We start from the raw sequence: 26,203 nt of genomic DNA on the forward strand, positions 1-26,203 counted from the left end.
TCTTAAGCAATTATTTTTATTATTACTAAATTCAATGTAATTGTAATTGATTCAGTGTATAATTCCAGATTGAAAGAAGCCTGAAATCTTAATGCGATCTCATTTATTGTAATTTGTTCCTTAGGTGAGTGTTCTATCCTCTCTGAACTGAGTATCATTACATTTGATGGAAATAATGTTGCACTATATAAAGTAGCATCCTATATTTTAGTCAAGTTACCCACAGAAATTATTGTGGCTCATATTGAAAAATGCCCTGCTAATCAGGTAGGAACCTTACATAGTACCTTGCAATAATTGGCATTTCATATTTTAAAAACTAAAGATAGAAACAAAACTTTTTGCAATGCTTTGAAAATGTTTTGGAGTTTCTATATTTGTAAACACATTTCCTATTATAAATGTCAAAAAGTATGTTTCACTTATATATTATACCTGAAATATATTTATTAATGATCCTTGATAATTCCACATGAATAGAACAATTAGGAGAAGTGTATTATTGAGCAGACTGACCTAATAAGTTATAAATATTAACATCTAATGCTATTCATACCTTCTCAGAACAAAAGTTTCTTTGAGTTTAGTGAGGGTTATTGTCAGGTATCGGATTAGATTCAGAGTTTTTTCATTGAGGATATAAAAGTTCAGAACAAATGTGAAGGGACTAATGTAAATTACACACACGCACACACACACACACACACACACACACACACACACACACAAGGGCAGTCTGCAATAACATTTACCATAGAACTGGAATGATGTTGTGTTCATGTGACAATAAATTTTACTCATTTTTAAAATTATTTTTCAGAGTGCAAATTCAATAGGAAAACTAGTGAGTATTTTTAAACTACAGCTGTTAATACATCTAGTATTATTTAAGGATTAGTAATCTGTTTATTGTTTTAGTTTCAGGACAGTTTGTCCTTTCTTTTCAAGGTCCCAGCAGGAAGTGCTTCTGGTCTTTGTTTTAAGAAACTTAATGTAACAATACCACCTTATGCAGTACTTATTAACCGCTTAGCAAGAAAGGTGAGTTAAACTTTTGCTAGAATGTAGAATCCTGCTGCAAAAATGTTGTTATGTAGGCAATCCAATTCTTTCACAGGCATAAACTAACTGGTCTTAATGAATAAGAGGCTACCATTAATAGAAAGCTTAACAACTGTAATTATCTTTTAAGTATAACATATCACCCATATATATAAAGCAGATCTGAATTTTTAATTATTTAAGCATTAGTAAAGGTAAAGGTTCCCCCGCACATGCGTGCTAGTCGTTTCCAACTCTAGGGGCCGGTGCTCATCTCCGTTTCAAAGCCGAAGAGCCAGCGCTTGTCCGAGGACGTCTCCATGGTCATGTGGCCGGCATGACTAGACGCCAAAGGCGCATGGAACGCTGTTACCTTCCCAAAGCAGTGGTCCCTATTTTTTTACTTGCATTTTTACGTGCTTTCGAACTGCTAGGTTGGCAGAAGCTGGGACGAGTAACAGGCGCTCACTCTGCTATGCGGCACTCGGGATTTGACCCGCCAAACTGCCGACCTTCTGATCGACAAGCTCAGCGTCCTAACCCACTGAGCCACCGCGTCCCTATTTAAGCATTATAGACCATTAAATATTAAAATAATTTACATTAAACTGCCTGACTAAAAAATGTTTTAATAAGTGTTCAAATTAAGCAAAGGAGCAGGCAAAGTAGTCTATGAAAGTACATTCTATAGCTTGGAAATGGTCCATAGAGCAGGCTAAAGATCTTAAATTTATTTATTTATTAAATTTCACACCATCTATCTCACCCAATGACTAAGGACATGTTCATAACAAAAAAGCAGTCCTTCAGATAATCAGCTCCTAAGATGTTTGGGACTTTAATAGTTTGTATAAATGTTTTAATTTGTGTCCAGAAAGCAACCTGGCAATTAGTTTACTTTTACGTTTTTCAGCCTCAGGTCTGAATAAATATCTTACATTGTATGTTATGACTGTTAATAACATTTGTCATGATTTTTTAAAAACCAATAATGCCTTTAAAAAAATAATATTCTCCAGATCAACATTTCATCTCTAGTATTTGCTTTTACAAAAAGAAAATTCATATATATTCTATTATTATTATTATTATTATTATTATTATTATTATTATTATTATTATTATTATTATATTATTATTACCTCTGTTGTTGGCTGTTGTGGCCTTAATCCCATTAAAATATTCTCAAAATTGGTTTAATACTGCAGGAAAAAAAATACAATCACAATAGGATTTATAGGCAAATAAGGAATCACTAAGGATACCTTGTATTTATACTCCTCAACCCAAAATGATGCTTCCTTTTCTTTTGTAGTTATAATGTTCCTTTCATAACAGATGCTAAAAAAACAAGGAACACTCTAAGTTTTGTGTTGAAGACAGTTTTTCGGAAACATATCAATAGTATAAACAGTTCTGGGGTAGAATTAAATAACTACATATTTTGTAGTTAATGCATAGCTATAAGGCCTTGATGTACTTGCTAAAAATAATTCATTTTTGAAAAGATGAGATGAGATGAGATAAGATAAAATAAGGTAAGGTAAGGTAAGTTAAGACAAGATAACCTTTATTGTCATTTTTTTTACTATGAGCACACTGGCCCACATTAAAAATGAAATTCTGTTGCCTGCTCTCAAAATAAAATATTGTCAGTTTTAAATATTGTGAGATTGTTTGAAGGTTTGGAGAGAATTCTTGTCTCAATAGTTTTTTCAAAAGCATAGTTTTGGAATGATTCTTTTGATTCCTGTAATTTTTCTGGATTATTTTAGGTAATTGTGAATTCTGTAATCCAACCTTTGCCTTTCTTGCAAGAGGGCATATGTATTCAGGACACTGGAGCAATGTATGTAATCAATACCCCAGCTGGAATCAGTATTAAATGGGCTCATGTTACAGGCATTATGGACATCCAATATGGCTTTAACTCTAATGTATCTATAAAGACAGAAGGGCTTTGTGGTAAGAATATACATAATTTATTTTGTTATCCTTAATTTGAACTTTAAATTTTTAGGCCTAAATTCACCCACTAATCTCTTCTTTTCTAAGGTCTTACTTCTCTCTTCTCCTTTCCTTCCATGGCTGCCATTTATTTTATGTAAAATTATTGCAGAATATTGTTATAACTTATCCAGCTTCAATATCCATTGCTGAAATTAACAGAACAGGTAATGGGGAATTTGAGGGCAATCCTTTTTACTTTTTCAATTCTATGTTCTATGCAAATGCTCTGAGCTTTAATTAACCGAGTCTGAAATTTGTGCTATATTGTTTAATTTTTATGTTTCGCTCCCTGAAATGTATTCTTCTAATGCTCCTAGTAGTAATTAGAAATTTTGAACATTATTATGATAAATCAGAATGTACGAAACTGTTAAAGAGAACTTTTATGAGAATTAAGTCTCCAGTACAAGTAGTTGTGACAAAGTTCGAAATTACAACAGCACTGAAAAAAAGTGACCTATGACCATTTGTCACACTTATGACTGTTGCAGCATCTCTGGGGACATGTGATCAAAATTCAGATACTTGGTAACTCTCATATTAAAAGAGCCTTGGTGGAGCAGTGGGCTAATGCCTCCTTAAGTAACACCAGCTGCCTGCAATTAGTGCAGGTTCGCATCCCACCAGGCTCAAGGTTGACTCAGCCTTCCATCCTTCCAAGGTAGGTAAAATGAGGACCCAGATTGTTGGGGGCAATTAAGCTGACTTTGTAATAATGCCGCTTGGGGGTGTGTGTGAAAGCCCTAATAAGCAGGCATATACATAGAATGAAGGCTACTGCTAAGCTTGTAAGCCGCCCTGAGTCTTCGGAGAAGGGCGGGATATAAATGGAATTAAAATAAAAATAAAATAAATAAATATATTTATGAAGTTGCAATGTACCGGGGTCAAGTGATCACATTTTACAAACTTCTGACAGCAAAGTCAATGGGGAAGCCAGATTCACTTAACAACTGTGTTATTAACTTAACAACTACAGTGATTCAGTTAACAACTGTGACAAGAAAGGCATAAAATAGGGGAAAACCCACTTAACAACTATCTTACATAGCAACAGAAATTTTGGACTCAATTATGGTCATAAGTCGAAGATTACCTGTACCTGATATACTCTGGTTCTTTTTTTAAAAGTGAAAGGTAGGCAGATGGATGCAGGAAATATTCTAAATAAAAATGCATTCTTAAAATGATTATATCTTACTTTAGTAGTTGTTCTAGTTTTTAACCAACTGATGAGAAAATTTAATTTTGTTTTCCTCTCTTAGAAATGTAATGCTGTTTCAATCATTTCATTATATTTTAAATATGTTTCTTTTAAGGTGTCTGTAATGGTGACCCTTCTGATGACTTGAAAATGCAAAATAGAACAATAATTACAAATATGGAAGAAGTTGAGATTTTTATTAAAAGTTGGGAAATTGAGAAATCTTTTGAGGTAACAACAAGAAGACCCATTAGAAACTGCACAGAGAATAATTGTACATATTGCATGGAACTCCTGCAGAAGTGGGTTTTTGCCCCTTGTCACAAAAAAGTGAGTGTGAAGTAATTACAAGTACCGAAAAGGATCAGACTCAAATTTGGGGAGATTAGGGTAGACTTGTAAGATATAGGAAGATAAGGCTGGGAGGTGGACATTTTGACTTTTTTTTAAAATTGTGATATACATATATATCTATTTAGACTCCCCTCCCCCCAACTCCAAGGAAAAGATTCCTTCTCATCTGTTACTGAAAGGATTAAAAACATCTCTGGCTCAACAGTCTTTAGGCTAAATCTCCACATTCTCAATGGGGCCCTTGAAAATCACCATCCAACAAATTTTACCTACCTATCTGGCTCCAGAATGAGTGCAGTTGATTAAATAACTATCTCCATATTTTTGCAGCAGAATTAGAGGATGCAGAGAAGGGGCTGACAAAGGAGGTAGAATTAAACTTCCTTTTTTCTACCAATAAGCCAATTTCCATATGCAAAAATGGATCATTGGGCCTTAAATAAATATGACTTTCAAAATGGGGAAAAATGAATGAAAAAAAATCATTTGGGGAATGATTTTTTTTAGATATAGGAATTATATTAATATTTCAGCAACCTTGATTAAACAGCTATATAACATAAGTGATTATGGTTTTGGTTGTACAAAAGTTGTTAATGTGAAACTCGTGATTGTTTTTCTCCAATTTATCCAGATTATTGATTCATCAAATATATTTGATCTAGGTCTCACCACAAGATTTTTGTGAAAAAATATGGGTTAACAATACCTATTTTGAGAATTATGAATGTGATGCACTTTCTGCATATGTAGCACTATGCAACAAGCATAATATCTGCATTAAGTGGAGGACACCAGATTACTGTTGTAAGTTTAATACCCTCATTCCTGATCACTTGATTTTTACTTGGCTTTTATTTTGAGTTTTTAGTTTGCTAGACATTAATGATACACAGAAGGCTAGATTTAGAAAGGAATGACTCAAATTTATGTTTTCCTTAGCACTCCACTCAATAATATTCTAGATACTGTAGGTTAACATTGATGGTCATTAGCTAAATGCTAATACAGGTAGTACTCAATTTATGATCATATTTGAGCCTGGAATTATGATCATAACTTATGCCAGCCATTAAGCAGGTCACTTGTATGACTGTGCCTGATTTTACAACCTTTTTTGCACAAGTTTTTAAGAAAATCTAATGTATGCAATGGGAATGTTTCGCTGGAAATGGAAATAAACATTGGTTTCGGCTTTTTGAGGGAATACCACATGGGTTGCTGGAGCAGCTAATGGCTCTCCAGCAACCCAGACTACAAGTCTCCTGTGCTGCAATTGGCTATCTCCACGCGGCTATGGTTGATTCAAACCTATTGGCTTCTGCCTAGGGGCTAGACTATATTTTGCGGCTGGTTGCAGCCATTTCCCCCAGTATAGTCACAGCATGAAATAAACAATGAGTTACCCTGTACTCCGTTTCGCATCTTCATTCCTGCATCAAAAAACCCACTATTTAACAGTTGTGATCACGGGAGGTGGGGATGGAGAAGCAACTGATTGTAAGTTTAGGATTACCTGTATGTTATGATAAACTGTAAATAATCTAATGACTCATACTATCTATGTACATGATGAGTTCATAGATTGTTTTCATCACTCTACTTCCCAGATTTAGAATAGGTATGTACACTGTTGTAAAATGCTTTTTATGTAGGATTATCAAATATATGAGTAAGCAAAGGAAGACATTGACAATTAGAAAGGAGGACATATGGGGAGGGGACTGTAAGAAGGACACTCTGTTTACATTTCTTGGCATCCACGACAAAAAGTAAAGTAAAAAAGTGCAAAATATGTACATGAAATTGCTTTTTTTAAAATCAGAAAAACTGGTTTTTTAGTTACAATATTTTTCTTAACCTTTATTTTCAAGAACATATGCTAGCAATAATCTAGAACTGACATCAAGGCACTTTTGAAATTTCACAATTGTATGGGATCTACAGACTGCAAATTAATCTTTGAAGAAAAAACTGAAAAACTAATTAGTTATAATCAGATCTATGAGTTACTATTTCTTCTCCATCACTTCAATATGTAACGCTAAATACGCAAGAGAAAAAAACTATATGCTGACCACTTTGAACAAGGATCAATTGAAATTATATTCAGACAAGGATTTTGATTGAAATGGGCCTATATTTCTAATCATGCAAAACTGTGTTTTCTAAATTTAGGATCTATCAGTTGTATTCTTTGTTTGTTTATATTTTGATGACGAGGCCAATTTAAAAATTGTACAAACTGAAACATGTAGCTAAAACTGGACATTTAGATCAATTAATGAGAAATATTTCCTCTTGACACCTTCTTTCTTCTCTTTTCCAATGAATGTTAAAAAAAAATCTCAGTAATATTTATCTTCCTCCACATGTAGGGCTTGCTTGTCCTTATGGGAAGGAATATCAACCTTGTGTGCAACCCTGTGATGCTAAAACATGCCTAAATAAATGGTTTTATGAAAAATCATCATGTTCCTATTTAAGAGAAGACTGTGTTTGTAAAAAGGGGACCATTCTTCATAGAACAGACTCTGACCTTTGCATTCCAGAAGAAAAATGTGGTGAGTAAACTCATTAATATGCTGGCGTATTTTTCCTATTAGATTCAAGTATTCTTGCTTTCTGGTGGGTCAGAGGTATGCTTTTTATTTTTATCTTCTCTTTTTCCAAATAATATAAAATCAATAAACAGCCTAATATAGCTCCAGAATTTATATTCCAAAATTGGTACAGCTAGGAAGCTGATATTTTTCTACAGAATTTTTACCGTAAATAATCATAACTTCATAAATCCCACTAAATTCATTGTGATGATTTTCATTTAAATCTCATTTACCTTCAATTATTTTGGAACTTCCAACTATTTTGGAATTTGGAAGAGCTTTATGAGCATTATGAGGTGCCAGTTTGCTCGTAAAAATCCTTCAGAATATGTTAATTTTGAAATGATAGGTTTATAATATCTGAGGCTCAAGGTAAAACAAATAAAATAAAACAAAGGAGACCAATATGATTATTTTATTGACAATAAAAGTTTTTACCACTTGCAGTATTGAATTAAGCCAGGCCTGTATTTTAATGTTCTAATAATTCAAACATCATAAACAGAGTAAATGTAGAAAATCTTTCTGGATCTGTATGTGATATGAGCCTGAGGTCAAAACTACATAGCAAGAGGCATTAATTATAGTTTTGCAGAAGTGAAAATGTCATAGGTACAATATACACCTAAGTAACAAATTCTTGTAATATTTCCTTTCCCTCATTGGGAGTGTCAGAATTTATTTTACTGCAGCTTCTTACAGACATCAGAGGTTATTTAACTTCCAGATGCTGGTGACAGATATAGTTTATATCAAAATGTAAACAGGGTATTTTTTTGGATGTCATTAAAAAAAATGTTTTTTGCTTTTTTTAAAATAGCCTGTACAGATAACGAAGGGCATCCTCACTCTGTTGGGGAGGTTTGGATTGGCTCCCGTAAAGGATGCTGCATATATAAGTGCATGGAAAATGGGAGCATTATTGATACAGAGCCTGAATGTGATAAGCAGCCATCTCCAATGTGTGACAGAGAGGCTGAAGTGATTGTCAGTGTAACTGAAGAACAAACTTGTTGTCCAAAAAATATCTGTGGTATGTAATATTTAGGACAGACATGGTATTCAGTTGATAAGAAAGAATCTGTGTGTAGTATAAAGAAATAAAAAATATTTGGTATATTTATTTATTTATATCCCGCCTTTATTATTTTTATAAATAACACAGGGAGGCAAACATATTCTATTTTCCCCACAACAACTCTGTGAAGTGGGTTGGGCTGAGAGAGAATGGTTGATCCAAAGTCACCCAGCTGGTTTTAATGGCTAAAGCGGTACTTGAATCTACAGTCTTCCATTTTCTAGCCTGGTGCCTTAATCACTAGACCAAACTGGCTCATAGCTAATGTATAGTGAAAAAACAATCTATCATTGTAAATGTCAACATTTAAGTTCTTTTAAAAATCTATTCACCATATTTCATTTCTGTGATCTAATATGGGTACAGCTCATGAAAAATCTTCCTCTTCTGAATTATGGAAGAAATATCCAGTTCATCATTTCTCATGGAGAAGTGGGAGATGGCATTTAGGCTTATAGACATCTTTAATTATATTCAATTAGAAGGTCAATTAAGACACGTGCATTCCAAAACCACTTTGGAAGTTGAAAAGGGGTTTTTGTAAACATTCTCAATTATCACTTGAAAGTAAAAAACAACACTAGGTAGGATACCAGAGATACCCAAATGTTAATCCAATTATGTGCTGAGCTAAACCCAGTGACTTGAATAATTCTCTATGTAATTTCAAGCTTCTTTGCTTTTAGTTTAATGCATACATTAAGATAATGGTACATTAATATAAGAAGCTGAATAGCTTTAGAAACAAATTTTTATGTTACCACAAGTTGTTTTTTCCCCCTCCTTTTAATATACTCTCTATATTTAATATAACATTAAGTATCAGTAATCTTAAAATGCTTTCTTTGGAAAAAGAATAGTTAGTCCATATTCACATCATCTTTTTATTAATCAGAACTGCTGGAACAGACAATAAATGTTATCCTTATCATCTTCCAATGAAAAGGTTAGGTAGAGATATAGTGATTTGATTCAGGACTCTATTTTTTGTTTTAGAATGCAACATGACTCTATGCAGACCTATTATCCCAGTATGCAGAAGTACTGAGAAGCTGACAGTCAGATATACTCCTGTTTCCTGCTGTCCTCAATACCAGTGTGGTAAGTGATAGGATGAATAATGAGACTGAGAAAAGATTATTCATTTAGAGGTGTATAACTTCTAAACTCTTAAAACAGCGAGTAATAATAATAATAATAAGTTGGAAGGGACCTTGGAGGTCATCTAGTCCAACCCCCTGCTAAGGCAGGAAACCCTATAACATTTCAGACAAATGGCTGTCCAGTCTCTTCTTAAAAACTTCCAGTGTTGGAGCATTCACCACTTCTGGAGGCAGGTTGTTCCACTGGTTAGTTGTTCTAAATGTCAGGAAGTTTCTCCTTAGTTCTAGGTTGCTTCTCTCCTTGACTAGTTTCCATCCCTTGCTTCTTGTCCTGCTTTCAGGTGCTTTGGAGAATAGCTCGGCTCCCTCTTCTTTGTGGTAGCCCCTGCTATCATGTCACCCCTCACCCTTCTCTTCGTTAAACTACACATACCCAATTCCAGCAACCGTTCCTTATACGTTTTAGCCTCCAGTCCCCCAATCATCTTTGTTGCTCTTCTCTGTACCCTTTCTAGAGTCTCGACATCTTTTTTACATCGTGGTGACCAATTTAGAGGTGTATAACTTCTAAACTCTTAAAACAGCGAGTCATTGGTTGCAATTTACGAGATAGCCTGCTTTGGTTTGCTTTGTTTTTTTAATTCAGAATGTGATATGTCAGCATGTCCCAATGTTACTCATCCAGAATGCCGAGAAGATCAGTTTATTGTGGAAGTCAAATTGGATGATACTTGCTGTTTATCCTATTTGTGTGGTAAGTAACATTTCTTATTTTAAAAATCTTGGGTAAATTGAGGATTTAAATATCTAAGATACTGTATGTATGGATTTAGCAGTGGCTTTTTAAATTTAGTTACAAAACCACCCATTTTAATGGAAGAATTTGGGTGCTGAGAACTTTTCTTATTGCGTAGTAGCTATGCATATCTTGTTTGTGATTGCAGCAAGGAAGGAGATGGGAGTTAATTGTTAACACTATGGTTTCAATATGTACTGTTCTCCTTCCTTCACAATGACATTTAATAAAGAAAGGGGAGAAAAACCTACAAAGACTCATTATAGGCTTAATATTATATGTAGAATTAAAATGAGCTATTCTGTGTAACATTATTAATTGATTTTATTATGAATTAAATATATTAAATTGTTAATATGTTATTTGGCTTTGATAAGCTTTATTTTTCATTATTGTAATTTCTTCTTGTATTGTAACTTTCATTGGTATTGGTTGGTATAATGTAATTTAACTGCTATGGATATTCTTGTGATCTAAACACCAATGTGCATTCCTTGAGTGGAATATAAGTAAAATACATGCATACATGCATGCATACATACATACCTACTGTACATATATATTTAACATAATTTGACCATAAGTTAACTATTGTGAAATGTGGAAAGAATATAAAAAGGTAAAGGTAAAGGTTCCCCCGCACATGCGTGCTAGTCATTTGTGACTCTAGGGGCCGGTGCTCATCTCCATTTCAAAGCCGAAGAGCCAGCGCTTGTCCGAGGATGTCTCCGTGGTCATGTGGCCGGCATGACTAGATGCCAAAGGCGCACGGAACGCTGTTACCTTCCCACCGTAGTGGTCCCTATTTTTCTACTTTCATTTTGAGTTCAGTGCTTGCTTCTTTTGCAACATGCTTATGAACTATAAAAATAGTTTCTCATTCCATCGATCCATCTATCCATCCATCCATGCATCATTTATCTTTCTATCTTTTTGTTATTCCTTTATTTTTCACATCAAGCAATAACTGGGCTCAACCTTCTTAGCCTGAATGAGATCACATATCTCATATATTCAGTAGAAATATACATAGAAGTCTTGGTGTATTATATCAGGGTTTTTCAACCTTTTCACCCATTGTATTACTTTTAGGATATGGCAACATCTGAGTACCACTTGTTGCCTAGCAAGGTGTCAAAAACTTGATGACCAAGAAAAAAAAAGGAAAAAAGTGATGAAGTACAGGTAGTCCTCGAATTATAACAGTTCACTTAGTGACTGTTCAAAGTTACAATGGCACTGAAAAAAGTGCCCCCCAAGCCACAGCTGAGCAAGACACCTGCCTGCCTGCCCCGCGGCGCTCTTCCTCCTGTCCGAGGTTTTCATTGTTGTGAGCCTTTCTGTTGAGGATTGGCAGCAGGTGTGGGGTAGGGGGTGTTTGGTTTTTATTCCCCCTGTCTGCAGGGTGGTTGCAGCAGGTTTTGGTCACTTCACATGACCCTGGGACACTGTGATCATCATAAATATGAATCAGTTGCCAAGCATCTGAATGTAACTCCCAAGATCCTGGAGATGCTGCAACATTCCAGCTGATCAGCGCTTCTTCTGGGCTCAGCAGAAGCGCCAGGATCAGCGCCAAGCTCCAGCTGGAGCTTGGCGCTGATCCTGGTGCTTACGCTGAGCCCTGACAGCCCCAAAGAAGCAGTGATCCTGGTGCTTCCGCTGAGCCCTGACAGCCCTGCAGCTCCAGCCATCTCTCGCTTGTCCGGTGCTGCCACTGGTTCAGCTCATTCCCCTCTCCCGCTACCACCTGCCAGGTGCCAATGTACCACAGGTGATACCCGTACCACTGGTTGAAAAGCCCTGTATTATATGACACCTATCTATATATATCATGTATTCCCTGTCCTTCCTATTGACATATTATGGTGCCATCATATTTGCAGTGCAAAATAGGACATTATTTTCCTAGAAGTCATGTGAAGTTTTGCATAGCTTGGCATACATACTTATTTTGGCTATTCATTCATTCATTCATTCGCCATTCATTCTTGCATTTTTGCAAGCTATTAATATTCACTGATTCAAAACATGGTTACAATTTCTCTTGAATATGCCAGCATATTAATCTAAATATACTGTAAAACTGGCCCATAATTAATGTATATATGGATGTGTGTGTTTGTGTGGATGTTTATTTATATATATTACAATATATATATTACATGGTGTTTATGTGTCTCTTGAAGTTTGTGAATCTTGCATTGAACCTGTTCCAGAATGCAGTGAAGAAGAACTTCTTGCAGTAGATCTTAGTACTGCACAGTACTGTTGTCCTCATTATCACTGTGGTAAGTTTTGTTTTGGATTACATATCTTGGAATGATTACTACTTGTTTTATTGGGATTTTTCTTTGTATTCAGTCATAAAATTATATTTATGCTTGTAATAAACACAGTGTTGTTATAATGCAGCTTCCAATGGGGTAGAGTCAATTATTATCTTACTGCTATTCTAAAAATTCAGGAAAATAATCAGGCAAAAATGTATTTAGCTATATACAGCTATTCAAAATCTGAGCATGTACCGGTATAATCTAAATGAGTAGTTCTTTATTTCAAGGGTTACCAGTGGCAGAAAAAAACAAAAACAATATTCAGCTGTACATAGTTACAGTTTCAATTTAGATTTTTAAATTTTATTGCTGATTTTACCTGGTGCCTACCTTAGCCATTCAATGGAAAATATCTCATACCAAAAAACTGATGAAGACTTGTGTATTCACATGTATTCACTTGGAGTGATGCTTTGGGCTTTTGTTTTACAACCAACTGTTTTCTATACTTTATAGTTAACAGATTTGAGAACACTATCACATCATGAGTAAGGTTGTCTTTTTATCTAAAATTGTGGTATGAAATGTGTTCTGCTATTGAAACGACAAAATTATTATTGATTACTTGAACCTAAAATAATTATTCATTTCTAAACCATTTATTTAAGGTGGCAGGTAGAAATAATAATATTACAGAAATAGTACAATAGTAGAAATAATCATGTAACAGAGAAAAGTTTTATATGTTTATTTCTTTCTAGTGGCAATAATCTTTTAAAGACATAAATTCTATTTCTCTAGTATGTGAAGAGAATCTATGTCCTGCACCTCTTCTGAATTGCTCTACTGATATGAAACTGATTAAAAAAACAGTACCTGGACAGTGTTGCCCAAGCTGGAATTGCGGTATCTATAATTTGCTTTTTTCCTCAATTATATAAATTAATGAAATACAACTTCTATTCCCATTGATGTGGTCATAGTGAATCCTTCTGTCTTATTTTCTTCAGAATGTGATTGTGAGAATAGTACCGCACCAAGCTGTAAATTGGTAAGAAATATTTAATTTTATAATAGTTTTGAAATTCTTATTTTTCTTTCATTTTAAATGTTTCTATGCTATCCTGTTCTACAATGACAGCAATCACACGTTTGCTAATCATGTAAAATAAATAAAATTGTGTCAGTGTATGAAACAAAAATATCTTGACAGAACTGAGATATACTGTGCAATGAATTCTGATAAAATCAGAACTAACGATATAGAATTATCTATAGCAGAATTTTGGTAAACACTGCCACTTGTAAAAAAAAGGTTTCAGAGATCATTCTGTAACCAACCTATGTCAAAGCAGTGTTAAAATGAGAATGATTGTAAAGAAAGCAACTGAAATAAGTGCCAAATTGGATAATGACAAATACATACATAGGCAATAGATTAGATAGATAGATAGATAGATAGATAGATAGATAGATAGATAGATAGATAGATAGATAGATAGATGACAGTGTATGGAATATTATTCTATAGAATACTGTTGTTGTTGTTGTTGTTGTTAGCTGCGAAGTCGTGTCCGACCCATCGCGACCCTATGGACAACATTCCTCCAGGCCTTCCTGTCCTCTACCATCTTCTGGAGAATACTGTTACTAATTCATTTATAGTAATGCAATGTTTGTCTATTATATTCTTCTCCTTTTATATCAGGAGCATAACAATTTATGATAGAAACTTCTTTGTATCTATGTTATTCAAGTTATAGTTTTCTTTTTTTATTTTGGGGGAGCCTTCAGCCTTTTGACTTTTGGCAATTATCTAGATAAATACATGCAGTTTTCTTGTCAATATTTTCAGAAATGGCTTGTCTTTGTTTTCTTCCTAGTGCTGAGAGTAATTGACCCAAAATTACCTCATTGGCTTTGTATCTAAGGCAAGACTAAAGCCAATTTCTTCATTTTAGTCCAACACATTAACTATTACAGCAGATTGGCTATTAGTCATGTTAATACCAATATGAAAAACTATGAAGAGATGACTTGATAAATATTAGCTGTAGTTTTTACAAGCTGTAATTATGTTGTTAGCTATTATGCTTGTTGGACAAATCTAAACCTATTATTAGACAATAAATGTTGAGGCTGTCTTAAAATGGCAACATTATTTGTTAAATTTATAAAGAATTATTGTACTAAGTCATTCTATTACTCATATTGCTCAATATTTAGTATATTTAGTATCTGTCTTTCTGCTGCATATAATAGTGCTGTACCCAGCACCTACAAAAAACATTCACAGTACTGATCAATCAACCAATTGGCCTTTTAAATAGCTACAGATTTGTGACACACAGAAAAAATAGTCAGATATTTGATCACACACTCATGATTGTCATCAATTTTTTTACTACTTTTTGTGGACTCCCTGCAGTTACATATGTTTAATTGCCTTCCCTGAATATGCAGCTGTAACAAGATTGAAAAACAACAGCAGCTCCCATTTGACTTTTTCATTTCTGGTGAATATCATTGTAGTTTGGGTTTTGTAGAAAAAACTAACAGTTGTAACAATAACAGGGAGGAGATGGACCTAGTGCTCTTAATATGGGCACGTGGCCTAATGGTTCCTCCAAACTTGCATTCAAATGTGCAACAATATTTTGCTGCTAAAATGCATTTGCTAATTTTTATATAGTTATTCACTTTCTTATAAATGAAAGTACTTGTATGTGTGCAATTGAACAAATGTATCATTGAAATATTTCATAGGGTGAAGTTTGGAAAATAAGTGCTAATACTTCTACTACATGTGGATGTCCACAATACATTTGTGGTATGTACGTGTGTGTGTGTGTGTGTGTGTGTGTGTGTGTGTGTGTGTACACGCGTGCCTATGAGCATTCTTTTCAATAACTTTTTTTAATATTTAGTTTTCAGTGCCATAGTTCTTAAGACAAGCCTTATACACTTTATGTGCTTACAATTTTCAGTAATTTTCTAGTTTAAAATAAAAAAGGGAGCGATTCTGTTAGAACAGAAATATTCACATGAACTAGCATTCTGCTTCCTGTTCTTCAGTAGTGTTTAATTTATTAAGGGAATGATAAAACATAGATTGCTAAATATATTATGTTATTTATATTCCATTAAGACCTAAGCTATATATTAAATATTATTAAATTCTCATTTATCCTAAAATATCAGGGCAGTATGCAAGGAAAAGAAAAAATGCAAATAATACAATAATACTAGCCAAGGTCACACTAACGCTAAGCTCTAAGCATCAACCACTGAAATTTGCAAATAAATCATAGTTGACCACCAAATGTTTCTTATTGTGTGTGAAAAAATAAAATTGATACTAAATAGTACTTTTGTTTTGCATATTCTGTTTCCTTCCTTCCTTCCTTCCTTCCTTCCTTCCTTCCTTCCTTCCTTCCTTCCTTCCTTCCTTCCTTCCTTCCTTCCTTCCTTCCTCCTGCCCTCTCTCCCTCCCTCCCTAGAAAAAGGAAATGTCTGTATATTCCAAGAAGTCACTGTACTGAACCCGGGTCAGACATTGATTCAATATTTGGATGGAGAACTTTGTTATACGGCAAAGTGTTCACAAGAAAGGGACCCTAATACAGGATTTCACACTATGAATCTGGCAGTCGTTAATTGTTCCCAAAAATGTGAAGCAGTAAGTAAAAATATGCAGACAAAGTCATTTCTGGACATAATTAATATAACATCATTTAAAATCTATTTAAAATGATGAGCAATCTTAAACTGTGTTCAGAAAAAAAGTATTTATTATTTAGGGAATTTTAAAATAAGGAGTTGGATTAAATGGTTCCCTTATTCCAGTGGAATCTCTTCACATCAAAACCAGTTTTGCATCCAAAGTCAGTGACTAAAGTAAAATCTATTTCCCAAGAATGGAGAAATTTGTAATTAATTTGTAACCAACAGATATTTTTTTTTAAATTCCATTTATATCCCGCCCTTCTCCGAAGACTCAGGGCGGCTTACAAGCTTAGCAGTAGCCGTCATTCTATGTATATGCCTGCTTATTAGGGCTTTCACACACACCCCAAGCGGCATTATTACAAAGTCAGCTTAATTGCCCCCAACAATCTGGGTCCTCATTTTACCTACCTCGGAAGGATGGAAGGCTGAGTCAACCTTGAGCCTGGTGGGATGCGAACCTGCACTAATTTTAAAACAGATACTGGTGAAATTCATGAATTATATGCTTATCTATGCAGTGATCCTGTTATTTTTCCAAGAAACAGGCAATTTATTTCTTTTATGTTACAGTCACAGAGCTTCCCAATCCATGGTCCTTCTATATGTCATATTTTCCTAGTCTTCTTTTATAATTATGATTTTGGCTTTTCTGTGGTGGGAAAACTGCACACTCTGGATTCACTGCCTGAACTTTTAAAGTGGCCCCATATCTCTTTTTGTGATATTTTGGGACTGTGCGTGCATAGAGAAAAATATCCTACTTTTTCACTGAAGACTGAAATAAAATAGCTTCCACAAGACTCAACTCACTATATTCACAGGCATACTAATCCTAGTATGAACACATACGTGACCTACTCTAGTCAAGGGAACATCTTACAAAGCTGTGGGACTTGTTTCATAATATTCTGCCTTATCTTTGCCCTGAAACAGGAAAAGGAACTTGCAAACAGAAGTTGAAAGTTGACTTCCATTTTCTCTCCAAGAACATAAAGTTAATTTGTCAGACAATGTTTAATTCAAACTATACCTTTTTATATTTTTATAGCACAGCCTTTCCATTTTTTTAAAAAAATCACTCTCTCACATCACATATAATTTTTTCTTTAAAAAAAAAGCTTGGTAATCCTCATTATGTTATCTCTTCACTAATAATTGGATGCAAACCTGCATATTATAGAGGGAAACAATTTTCCATATTTAATAGGGTAGAAAGTGAGTCTTATTAAATACATAGGAAATAACAATGTTGAATGCAGTTAATTGTATTTTTTAAAATATAGCTATAATTGCATGTAATTTCTGCCCTTGTTCTGTTGCTTCCATTTTTAAGAATAACATTCCGAACATATTCAAGCTCTGAGATAAAACTAGGTTGTGTACACCTGCTATGTACAATGCTGAGCAATGTAGATTACTGCTTTTTATTTGGTATAAGACGGTTACATATATTGCTTTAAAGAAAAAAAATGCTATTATAACTAACTCTTGATTGGTATTGTCAAATCTAAGCTTATATCTCATCAACAGCAAAGATATAGGTATAGTTGCCAAAGAAAATCATATTGTTAACATACTGATGCATACTGCATATAGCAGCTAAATATAGGTTTAACATTTAATTGCTTTATACGTATTTTGGTACAATCCATATGGGCATTCTTTCTTTTTAACAGCATCAAGTACACAACCCGTCTGATGGTCAACATTCTTGTTGTGGTTCCTGCATAAATGTCTCATGTCCTTTTTATACTGACAATGGAACTCTTGAGATTTATGAAGTAAGTGGGTTGAAAAGTGGTTCAGATAACAATAATGAATAAGGATTCTAATTAAATCAAGAACTAAATTCTACAATTTTCTCATATGATAACTTCTGATGCAAACTTTTCTTGATTGGAGATCATATTAGACACTGAATATGATTAGCTAAATGAGCTAAATATATGACACCAGGAATATTGGTGTTAAATTGATATTAGTAAGTGAATTCTGTTTAAGTGAGCAGACATTTGACCAAAGTTACCTGCATCTGTATGGTAAAAGGTAAAGGTAAAGGTTCCCCCGCACATGTGTGCTAGTCGTTTCCGACTCTAGGGGCCGGTGCTCATCTCCGTTTCATAGCCGAAGAGCCAGCGCTTGTCCGAGGACATCTCCGTGGTCATGTGGCCGGCATGACTAGACGCCAAAGGCGCACGGAACGCTGTTACCTTCCCACCGTAGTGGTCCCTATTTTTCTACTTGCATTTTTACGTGCTTTCGAACTGCTAGGTGGGCAGAAGCTGGGACGAGTAACAGGCGCTCACTCTGCTACGCGGCACTCGGGATTCGACCCGCCAAACTGCCGACCTTCCGATCGACAAGCTCAGCGTCCTAACCCACTGAGCCACCGCGTCCCTTATCTGTATGGAGACCATACTCAATCAGATTTTCTATTTAACTCAGCAAACTAAATTACATGTGAGTTCTATTTCTGGTGTTAAGCAAGAAAGAACAGTTGTTTTCTGCTGAAGTTGCCCTTCTTGTAAATGCTTCCTATGAAAAATAGTTTATCATATTACTTTTTTTTTCTTCTGTTCAATCTTGCTTGATGCTTGGGATACTTGCTGGCAAGTCCCTGCAGTTTTCTTGGCAAGGATTTTTAGAAGTGGTTTGCCATTGTCTCCTTCCTAGGATGGAGAGAAAGTGATTGGCCCAAAGTCACCCAGCTGGCTTTGGGCCTAAGGCAGGATTGAACTTAAGGTCTCCTGGTTTCTAGCCTGATACCTTAGTCACTACACCAAGCTGGCTCCTATTATTGCATTAAGCCATTGTTATGATGTTCTCAGAAAACACTGACTGTTCAAAAGATTTTAGTATTCATTAAACTAAGGGACGCGGTGGCTCAGTGGGTTAGGATGCTGAACTTGTTCATCAGAAGGTCGGCAGTTTGGCAGGTCGAATCCCGAGTGCTGCGTAACAGAGTGAGCGCCTGTTACTCGTCCCAGCTTCTGCCAACCTAGCAGTTTGAAAGCACATAAAAATGCAAGTAGAAAAATAGGGACCACTACGGTAGGAAGGTAACAGCGTTCCGTGCGCCTTTGGCGTCCAGTCATGCCGGTCACATGACCACGGAGATGTCCTCGGACAAGCGCTGGCTCTTCGGCTTTGAAACGGAGATGAGCACCGGCCCCTAGAGTTGGAAACGACTAGCACGCATGTGCGGGGGAACCTTTACCTTTTTAAAACTAAAATTACAGTACTACCCAGCTATGGTCATACCTGAAGCCATTAAGGTTTGGAAAGTTGTCTTAACATATGACTCAATCATTATTTTTGCTACATTATAGCTAGTTTCCCCTTTCCTTCCTTTTCCCCACTCCATCTCTTTTTGTTTAATAGGAAGGAAGCACATGGGACTCAAACTGCACTAAATATGAATGTGCAAAGATTGGTGCGGAGACAGTGGTACTTGGCTCCAGTGTGTTTTGCCCACCCTTTAATGAGACTGAATGTGTAAAGGTTTGTGCTTTATACATAAAAATATTCCTTATTCACATATGTTTAATTTATTGGGAACTTAATATCAAGGTGTGTTTAATATTACAAAAATATATAAAACTGCTTTTACTGTCTTCATTTTTTCCTCCAAATTATACCTGCATATCGATAATACTTTGAAATCTAGTATTCTTTCCCATTAGCCCATATTACCTCCAAAAGGATATATATGAGAGTTTCAGGGATTAAACTTGATTCTGCTTTCCCTTATTCATAATCATTTTAACAATATACTGTCTAGTCTTTGATTCTGACATAGATTTCTGACATAGATTTCTCCAAACGCCTACACATTGTCTGACGTTTATAGAAATTATATTGTTGAATGTGTGTCTCACAATGTTATGCTATAGATGTATAAAAATGTAGAGCTCATAAAATTCATTGGAATTTATTCTGAATCAGCAAAAGGATTGCAGTTCCTATCCTTAAAAACAAATGCAATTGATCGGATTCAGAAGATAAATATGATTGCAACCTTAGATCTGGTAGCTAAATAGTACTCCTGAATGCAAATTATTAGAGAAAACTAAGTTTGCCTATGAAATTGCTGTTTAGAAGTTTGCACTCATTTAAACTACCAACTCTGTAAACTATCATCTAGCAAATTTACATATCTTGCAATTAATCAGAATACTATGTACTTTACTTTAATTCAGTCTTGCATTTGCTGAGTTGCTTTCAGATTATGCTAGGTTAGTTATTTGCATAATGCAAATAATGCTGTTGCATTAATTAAACATTTAATTGGAAAATTATAATGCAAATCTTATCCACAAATAAAAAACAATGAAATTTTAATATAAAAACAGATCCAAAATTATTTTATAATGAATTGATTCAATTTTTGTATTCTTTTGATTTGTTTGATTTGATGAAAAATGCTACCAATTCTTCTTCAAAAGTAACGGTATAGTGGAGAAGAATCAACTCAAACCTATATTACATAGTGTTAATGAGTTCTAAATAAATTTATGGAGGCAATACAGGTAGTCTTCTTACGATCACAATTGAGCCCAAAATTTCTGTTGTTAAGTGAGACATTTAAGTGAATTTTGCCCCATTTTACGACCTTTCTTGCCACAGTTGTTAAGTGAATCACTGCAGCTGATAAATTAGTAACCTGGTTGTTAAGTGAATCTGGCTTCCCCATTGACTTTGCTTGTCAGAAGGTCGCAAAAGGTGATCACATGACCTTGGGACACAGCAAAGATCATAAATATGAACCAGTTGCCAAGTATCTGAATTTTGATCACTTGATCATGGGGATGCTGGAAAGTTGTAACTGTGAAAAACGGTCATAAGTCACTTTTTCTGTGCTGTTGTAACTTTGAACGGCCACTAAATGAACTGTGGTAAGTTGAGGACTACCTGTATTTGAGAGGCTTCAAAGTAGGTTGTTATGTATAGTGGCAGCCACTACTTTTCACTTTTTCTCCAGGATTTTTGGCTGCATATCTAATTTTTAGTATATCAGGACACAATAACATTTTGAGGAAATAAAGTTTGCCTTCCATTTTACATGAAGGGACAATCCACTATGAATCTTTCAGTTCTTTTAAGATATAATTCTGGAATGGGAGACATCCACAGGAATTGCAAAGTTCTACCTGTATGCTATTTTTTCAGCCTGATGTTAAGAAAACTGTCTTGTTCAGCATGTTTCTTCTTAACATCAGGCTGAAAAAGTAGCATACAGCTAGAACTCTGCAATTCCTCTGGAGGTCTCTCATTCTGGAATTATATCTTAAAAGAACTGAAAGATTCATACTGGATTGTCCCTTCTTGTAAAATGTTCCCTTAATTAAAATAGTTAAATATTTGCAATTTGGATTGGATATTTGGCCTTTTCTTGTTGTTTATATGCATTGCAGTATCCTTATACCTCAAAATGTTTCTTTGAGCACAGTCTTTTTTGAAATATTCCTTTTTAATTTTCCTAGAATGGAGGCTCTGTGCAGACCTATCACAATGGCTGCTGCAAGACCTGTAAGTGAAGACAGCTATATTGTGTGCTAGTTCCATGTTGGTATGGCTTTGGGTTTGGACAGCTATGTGCATTCTTAACCTCTTTAAGGAGACATATGAAAACAAAATAGCATGCTGTCTCTGAATCATGTCATATGTGTCCAGTCCTTAACAAAAGTAATTGACAAGCCTGGCTTTATATGGCTGCTAACATGGTGATATTAAAATTAAAATTGGTGTTTTAACTTTTTCTTTCTGGTATATAACCAGTTTCCCCAAAATAATATATATATGGCTAAAAACTGTTTTGAACATCTTTAGAAAACAAAGGTTATCCAATTTATTAATAGGATTTTTCTTTAGTTTGTTAATCCACATATGATTATAAGAAAATGGGAAAATATGAATATTTTATTTAGGTTGATCAATGCAAAAAAAAATAATCAGATGATAGTGGTCACTGACCTATGTTCTATAGAAATACATTAAGTACAACCATAAGAAGATTACATGAGAAAATTATATAAAACACTTATATAAAAAGGGATAATTGCACTTTTGAGACATTACATAAAACATTAAATATGAAAATGTATTATTTTTTGAATACTGTAATTTCAGTAACTGTACTGCAAAACATATTGGTCAGCTCTAAAAAGTCATGAATTTTTGCATTCAGGATAGTGATAAATATTCCACTCAAAAAATATATCAAGGATTATTTTCTGATAATCTTACTTCTCAAAGCCTCAGTTTAAATGAGAATTTAAATGTAAGCTTGATTACTTTTCACAATGGTGGAATTTGGATATTTTATTAGAGATAGTAAAAGTCCATCCAACCCAGGATGGTTCTTTGGATTCCAGCTAAAGCTGGAATTTTCTACTTGAACTGGAAGAAACATGTTTTTATAATGAGTTTCTTTTGTTCATAATACAATATTGCCAGCAAAAAAGTTACCTTCTCCTAGCCTTACTTGAAAATTCAACAAAGAAACCAGGATAAAATATACCTGAATAAGAAGCACCAAACAAAGAAAAAGACTGCTGTATTTTGATAACTGCTAGCACTTCAAAAATGTTTTTCTCAAACAAGTCTCCTTTATATCTTTTACTTTTATTCTTTGGGAAATCCTTCACGTTGCAGCTCAACAAATCAGGATGAGATCTTGTCAATCAGTGGTGTGTGTATCTAGTATCTTCTAGAATACTGTACCTGTCTCTAGTACTTTTTAAAACATGCTGAAAAGTCTCTATTGTGTAGCTCTCTTTGTATGTCTCTGGGATACAAAAAGGCTGTACAAAGAGATTCTGATTTCCATAAATTCATATCCACATACTACATAACTTACCCAACATTTAAAGCAATGTTTTTCAACTTCAGCAACTTTAAGATGTGTGGACTTCAACTCCCAAATTTCCTCAACCAGCCATACTGACTGAGGAATTCTGGGAGTTGAAATCCATGTATCGTAGAGTTGCTAAGGTTAAGAAACATTGATTTAATGTCAAGATCAGGAGTCATTCTAAGGGATTATGTGGAGGAAAAGAACAAAATAAACTCTTGCTGGAAAAAAGAGCTCTTATCTTTGGATCCTTCCTCTAATTCCATCCAAACACTGTCTGTCAGCAAACACTTTCAGTTCTAATGTTGAAAGAGGCTTATGGGGCTATCAAAGTCATTGAATCCATGGTCAATGTAAATTAAAATTGAATCATTCCCAACAGAGGATGAGCGTAGCCTTCACGTGACAGATTTAGTAAAAAGAATCTCTCTGCTGCCGTAGTATTGCTTTTACAAGTAATGAATTTTTTCTCTAGTATTTCTTTACAATAGATGTCCATAAAATAATACAGTTAGTTCTTAGCTCTCCTGTCTTCTGTTTAGAAGTTGACGGCAGTGTGTATAAAACCTCCTCTCTCCATTTTCATACAATTCCCCTGTGAAATAGATTGGACAGAAATTTACCCGGTGTACAAGAAAGGACAGAAGCCTGGTCTCCTGGGTGCAAATCTAACACTTTAACCACTGTACCACACTGGCTCTGATGAAACACTTGCAGAAAAAGATAGCTCATCAAGGAAACATCTTACCACAAGCAATTCCTTTATCATCTTTCATATTTTGCTAAATGTTCTCTTGCACTCTGCATTGCCATTAAATGGTACTGCCCAGTGGTATAGTGTCAGAGAGAAGAAGATATCTGCAAATACTGTATGTCTCTCCAATTTTTCCAGAATATTCTGGAACCTGCTACACACACACACACACACACACACACACAAATTTGAAAATATCTCTTCCTTCAAATTATGTCTTAAATCTAGAAATTCCTTTACCAAAAAAAAGTTGCTATTGTGAGTAGTACAATGACAAGGAAAATATTGATAATTATGTCACTAAATTGATATTTGAAGGTTAATAGCATCTCATGAAGACCATAACTATCTCTCCCCCCACCAATATTTTATACAAATGAAGTAAATCAAGTAAAAGCCAGCCCTTGATGGGTAGAATATTTTTTCTTTACTGTTTTCTAAAACAATTTTTACCTCAGCCAAATATTTAGGCTTTAATTGTTCTCTTCAGAACTGTTTGCTGAATTAGCTTTAAAAAAGACAATGTTAAATGCTGTTTTATATACTAATAGAGGGTTTTATTAGAACAAACTAAAAGCATGTGCTTTTAATGGTTAAGGAGTATAAGTGAGCAACAAGTACAGCTTAAAATTCCTTGGGTTTTAATGGTAATGAATAATCTTTATTTGAAAAGTTGAATGATTATATGCATGCTGAGTGAGTTCATATGTTTAATTCTTACCTTGCCAAATAATGTTCCAGGTTTCTTTTTTCACATGTAAATATAATGACCTTATTATCCACATGGATATTAAAACACAGGGAAATAATTGATTTAGAAAAATAAGAACACTTATTTCTTTTTATAATAAAAGAACAGCTTCCATAAAAAATATTAGCAGTTGGCAGTGTAAGAATTAATGCAATGCTGTTTATGTAAAAATGTTTTTGCGTATTACAAGAAACTTATATTCCCAATAATTCTGCCAGGTTCTGGACGGGGTGTATTACCCTTTGCCATTAGCCCTGTAGTCTCTACTGATAGTATTAATTGTGAACCAGGTATTACTATTTTTAATAAATGTATTTTATTTTCTTTTTTTTAAAAATGTTGATATACGTAGATATATTACATTAGATAGTGATCCAGAGATTGATTGCCTCTATAAGTATAACAATATATATATATATATATATATATATATATATATATATATATATATATATATATATATATATATATATATATATATATATATATATATATATATATATATATATATATATATATATATATATATATATATATAATTCCACGGTAAAACTAGTGCTACCTAAAGATAAGCTTTATGAATCTGATTTTGTAAACATTTCTGTGGATATAATGCAAGGATTAAACATGTCCAGAAAAGGAGCAAAAATGTATTTGTAGTAGAATTGATGATGTGCGCAACACCCATTTTGTGACTTTTATTTGGATGTTAAATTTCTGCTGTTGTTTTCCCTATATCGATTGAATTGTTCTCCAGTGTTCAAAGTAGCTTACAATGAATTCATAAAACAATATAACATTTAGAAGCAAATGTTAACTAATATTGATAGAATACATACATTATAATACATCAGGGAAATCTACGCAAAGAAGATATTAGTAACAGCAGAACAGTCTAAAAGCTGTATCAAATAAGCCAATCTAATCTTTCTAGAAATGGAGCTTGAAAATCAGAATGCCCTTCTTAATTTTCTATAGTATGATGGGGTTATTTACAAAAAGGACTCTGAGTGATGAATTATGACAATGAAGGAGACTATTAATTATACTTGTAATAATATTACGGCTGAATTGAAATTAAATTGAAGAAATAGGAAACTAGGGATAATGGGCAAGTTTTAATGTTGTGTTATGTTGTCTGTGCAATGAAATTGGAAACCATTCTGCCTTTGCACGTTATGCTTGCTATAATTTTGGATGCAGTCTAATTCAGATTGCAGAGTATTTTCTGCAGATACTTTCTTCCCATTGGCTGTGCTATTACTTAAGAGTAGGGTTTTTTGATGACTATGTGTGATGCGTCACACAAAAGGACTGCATCTTTCCTGCATCTCTTGGAAATCCTCCAGTCAATTCAGAGATCTGATAGAAATACTAAATTAGCTGCCCAAGGGAACCAGATAAATGAGATAGTGATAGAACTGCCAATACTAAGCACTCCATGTTCTTAACTTTTATACACATTTTGATTTGTCTATAACAGGGGTGTCAAACTCAATTTCATTGAGGGCCGCATCAGCAGTGCGGTTGCCTTCAAGGGGCCGGGTGGGTGTGGCCAGGGTGGGCGTGGCCTACTGGGTGGGCGTGGCCAGAGTGCGTATGGCCTACTGGGCGGGTGTGGCCAGCTCTACCTCGTTCGCATCAAGGG

The 26,203-nt window shown here is 34.4% G+C and overlaps 1 protein-coding gene across 1 annotated transcript in view; it reads left to right on the forward strand.

Moving 5' to 3' along the window:
• The window catches only part of OTOGL (otogelin like), a gene marked incomplete at both ends in the record, with an annotated part of 100,156 nt that overhangs the window by 70,817 nt on the left and 3,136 nt on the right, over nt 1-26,203 (forward strand). Inside the window, 16 exons of the mRNA XM_081330625.1 lie at nt 125-267; nt 925-1,041; nt 2,817-3,006; nt 4,371-4,585; nt 5,275-5,416; nt 6,988-7,173; nt 8,036-8,248; nt 9,290-9,394; nt 10,043-10,150; nt 12,382-12,483; nt 13,270-13,374; nt 15,969-16,147; nt 17,874-17,978; nt 19,579-19,698; nt 21,681-21,726; nt 24,774-24,845. Coding sequence (XP_081186751.1) covers nt 125-267; nt 925-1,041; nt 2,817-3,006; nt 4,371-4,585; nt 5,275-5,416; nt 6,988-7,173; nt 8,036-8,248; nt 9,290-9,394; nt 10,043-10,150; nt 12,382-12,483; nt 13,270-13,374; nt 15,969-16,147; nt 17,874-17,978; nt 19,579-19,698; nt 21,681-21,726; nt 24,774-24,845 — 2,148 coding nt within the window. The remainder of the gene's footprint in view (nt 1-124; nt 268-924; nt 1,042-2,816; nt 3,007-4,370; nt 4,586-5,274; nt 5,417-6,987; nt 7,174-8,035; nt 8,249-9,289; nt 9,395-10,042; nt 10,151-12,381; nt 12,484-13,269; nt 13,375-15,968; nt 16,148-17,873; nt 17,979-19,578; nt 19,699-21,680; nt 21,727-24,773; nt 24,846-26,203) is intronic.

Source organism: Vipera berus, assembly GCF_964194415.1.
Source record: "Vipera berus genome assembly, chromosome: 6".
Classification (NCBI taxonomy): domain Eukaryota; kingdom Metazoa; phylum Chordata; class Lepidosauria; order Squamata; family Viperidae; genus Vipera; species Vipera berus.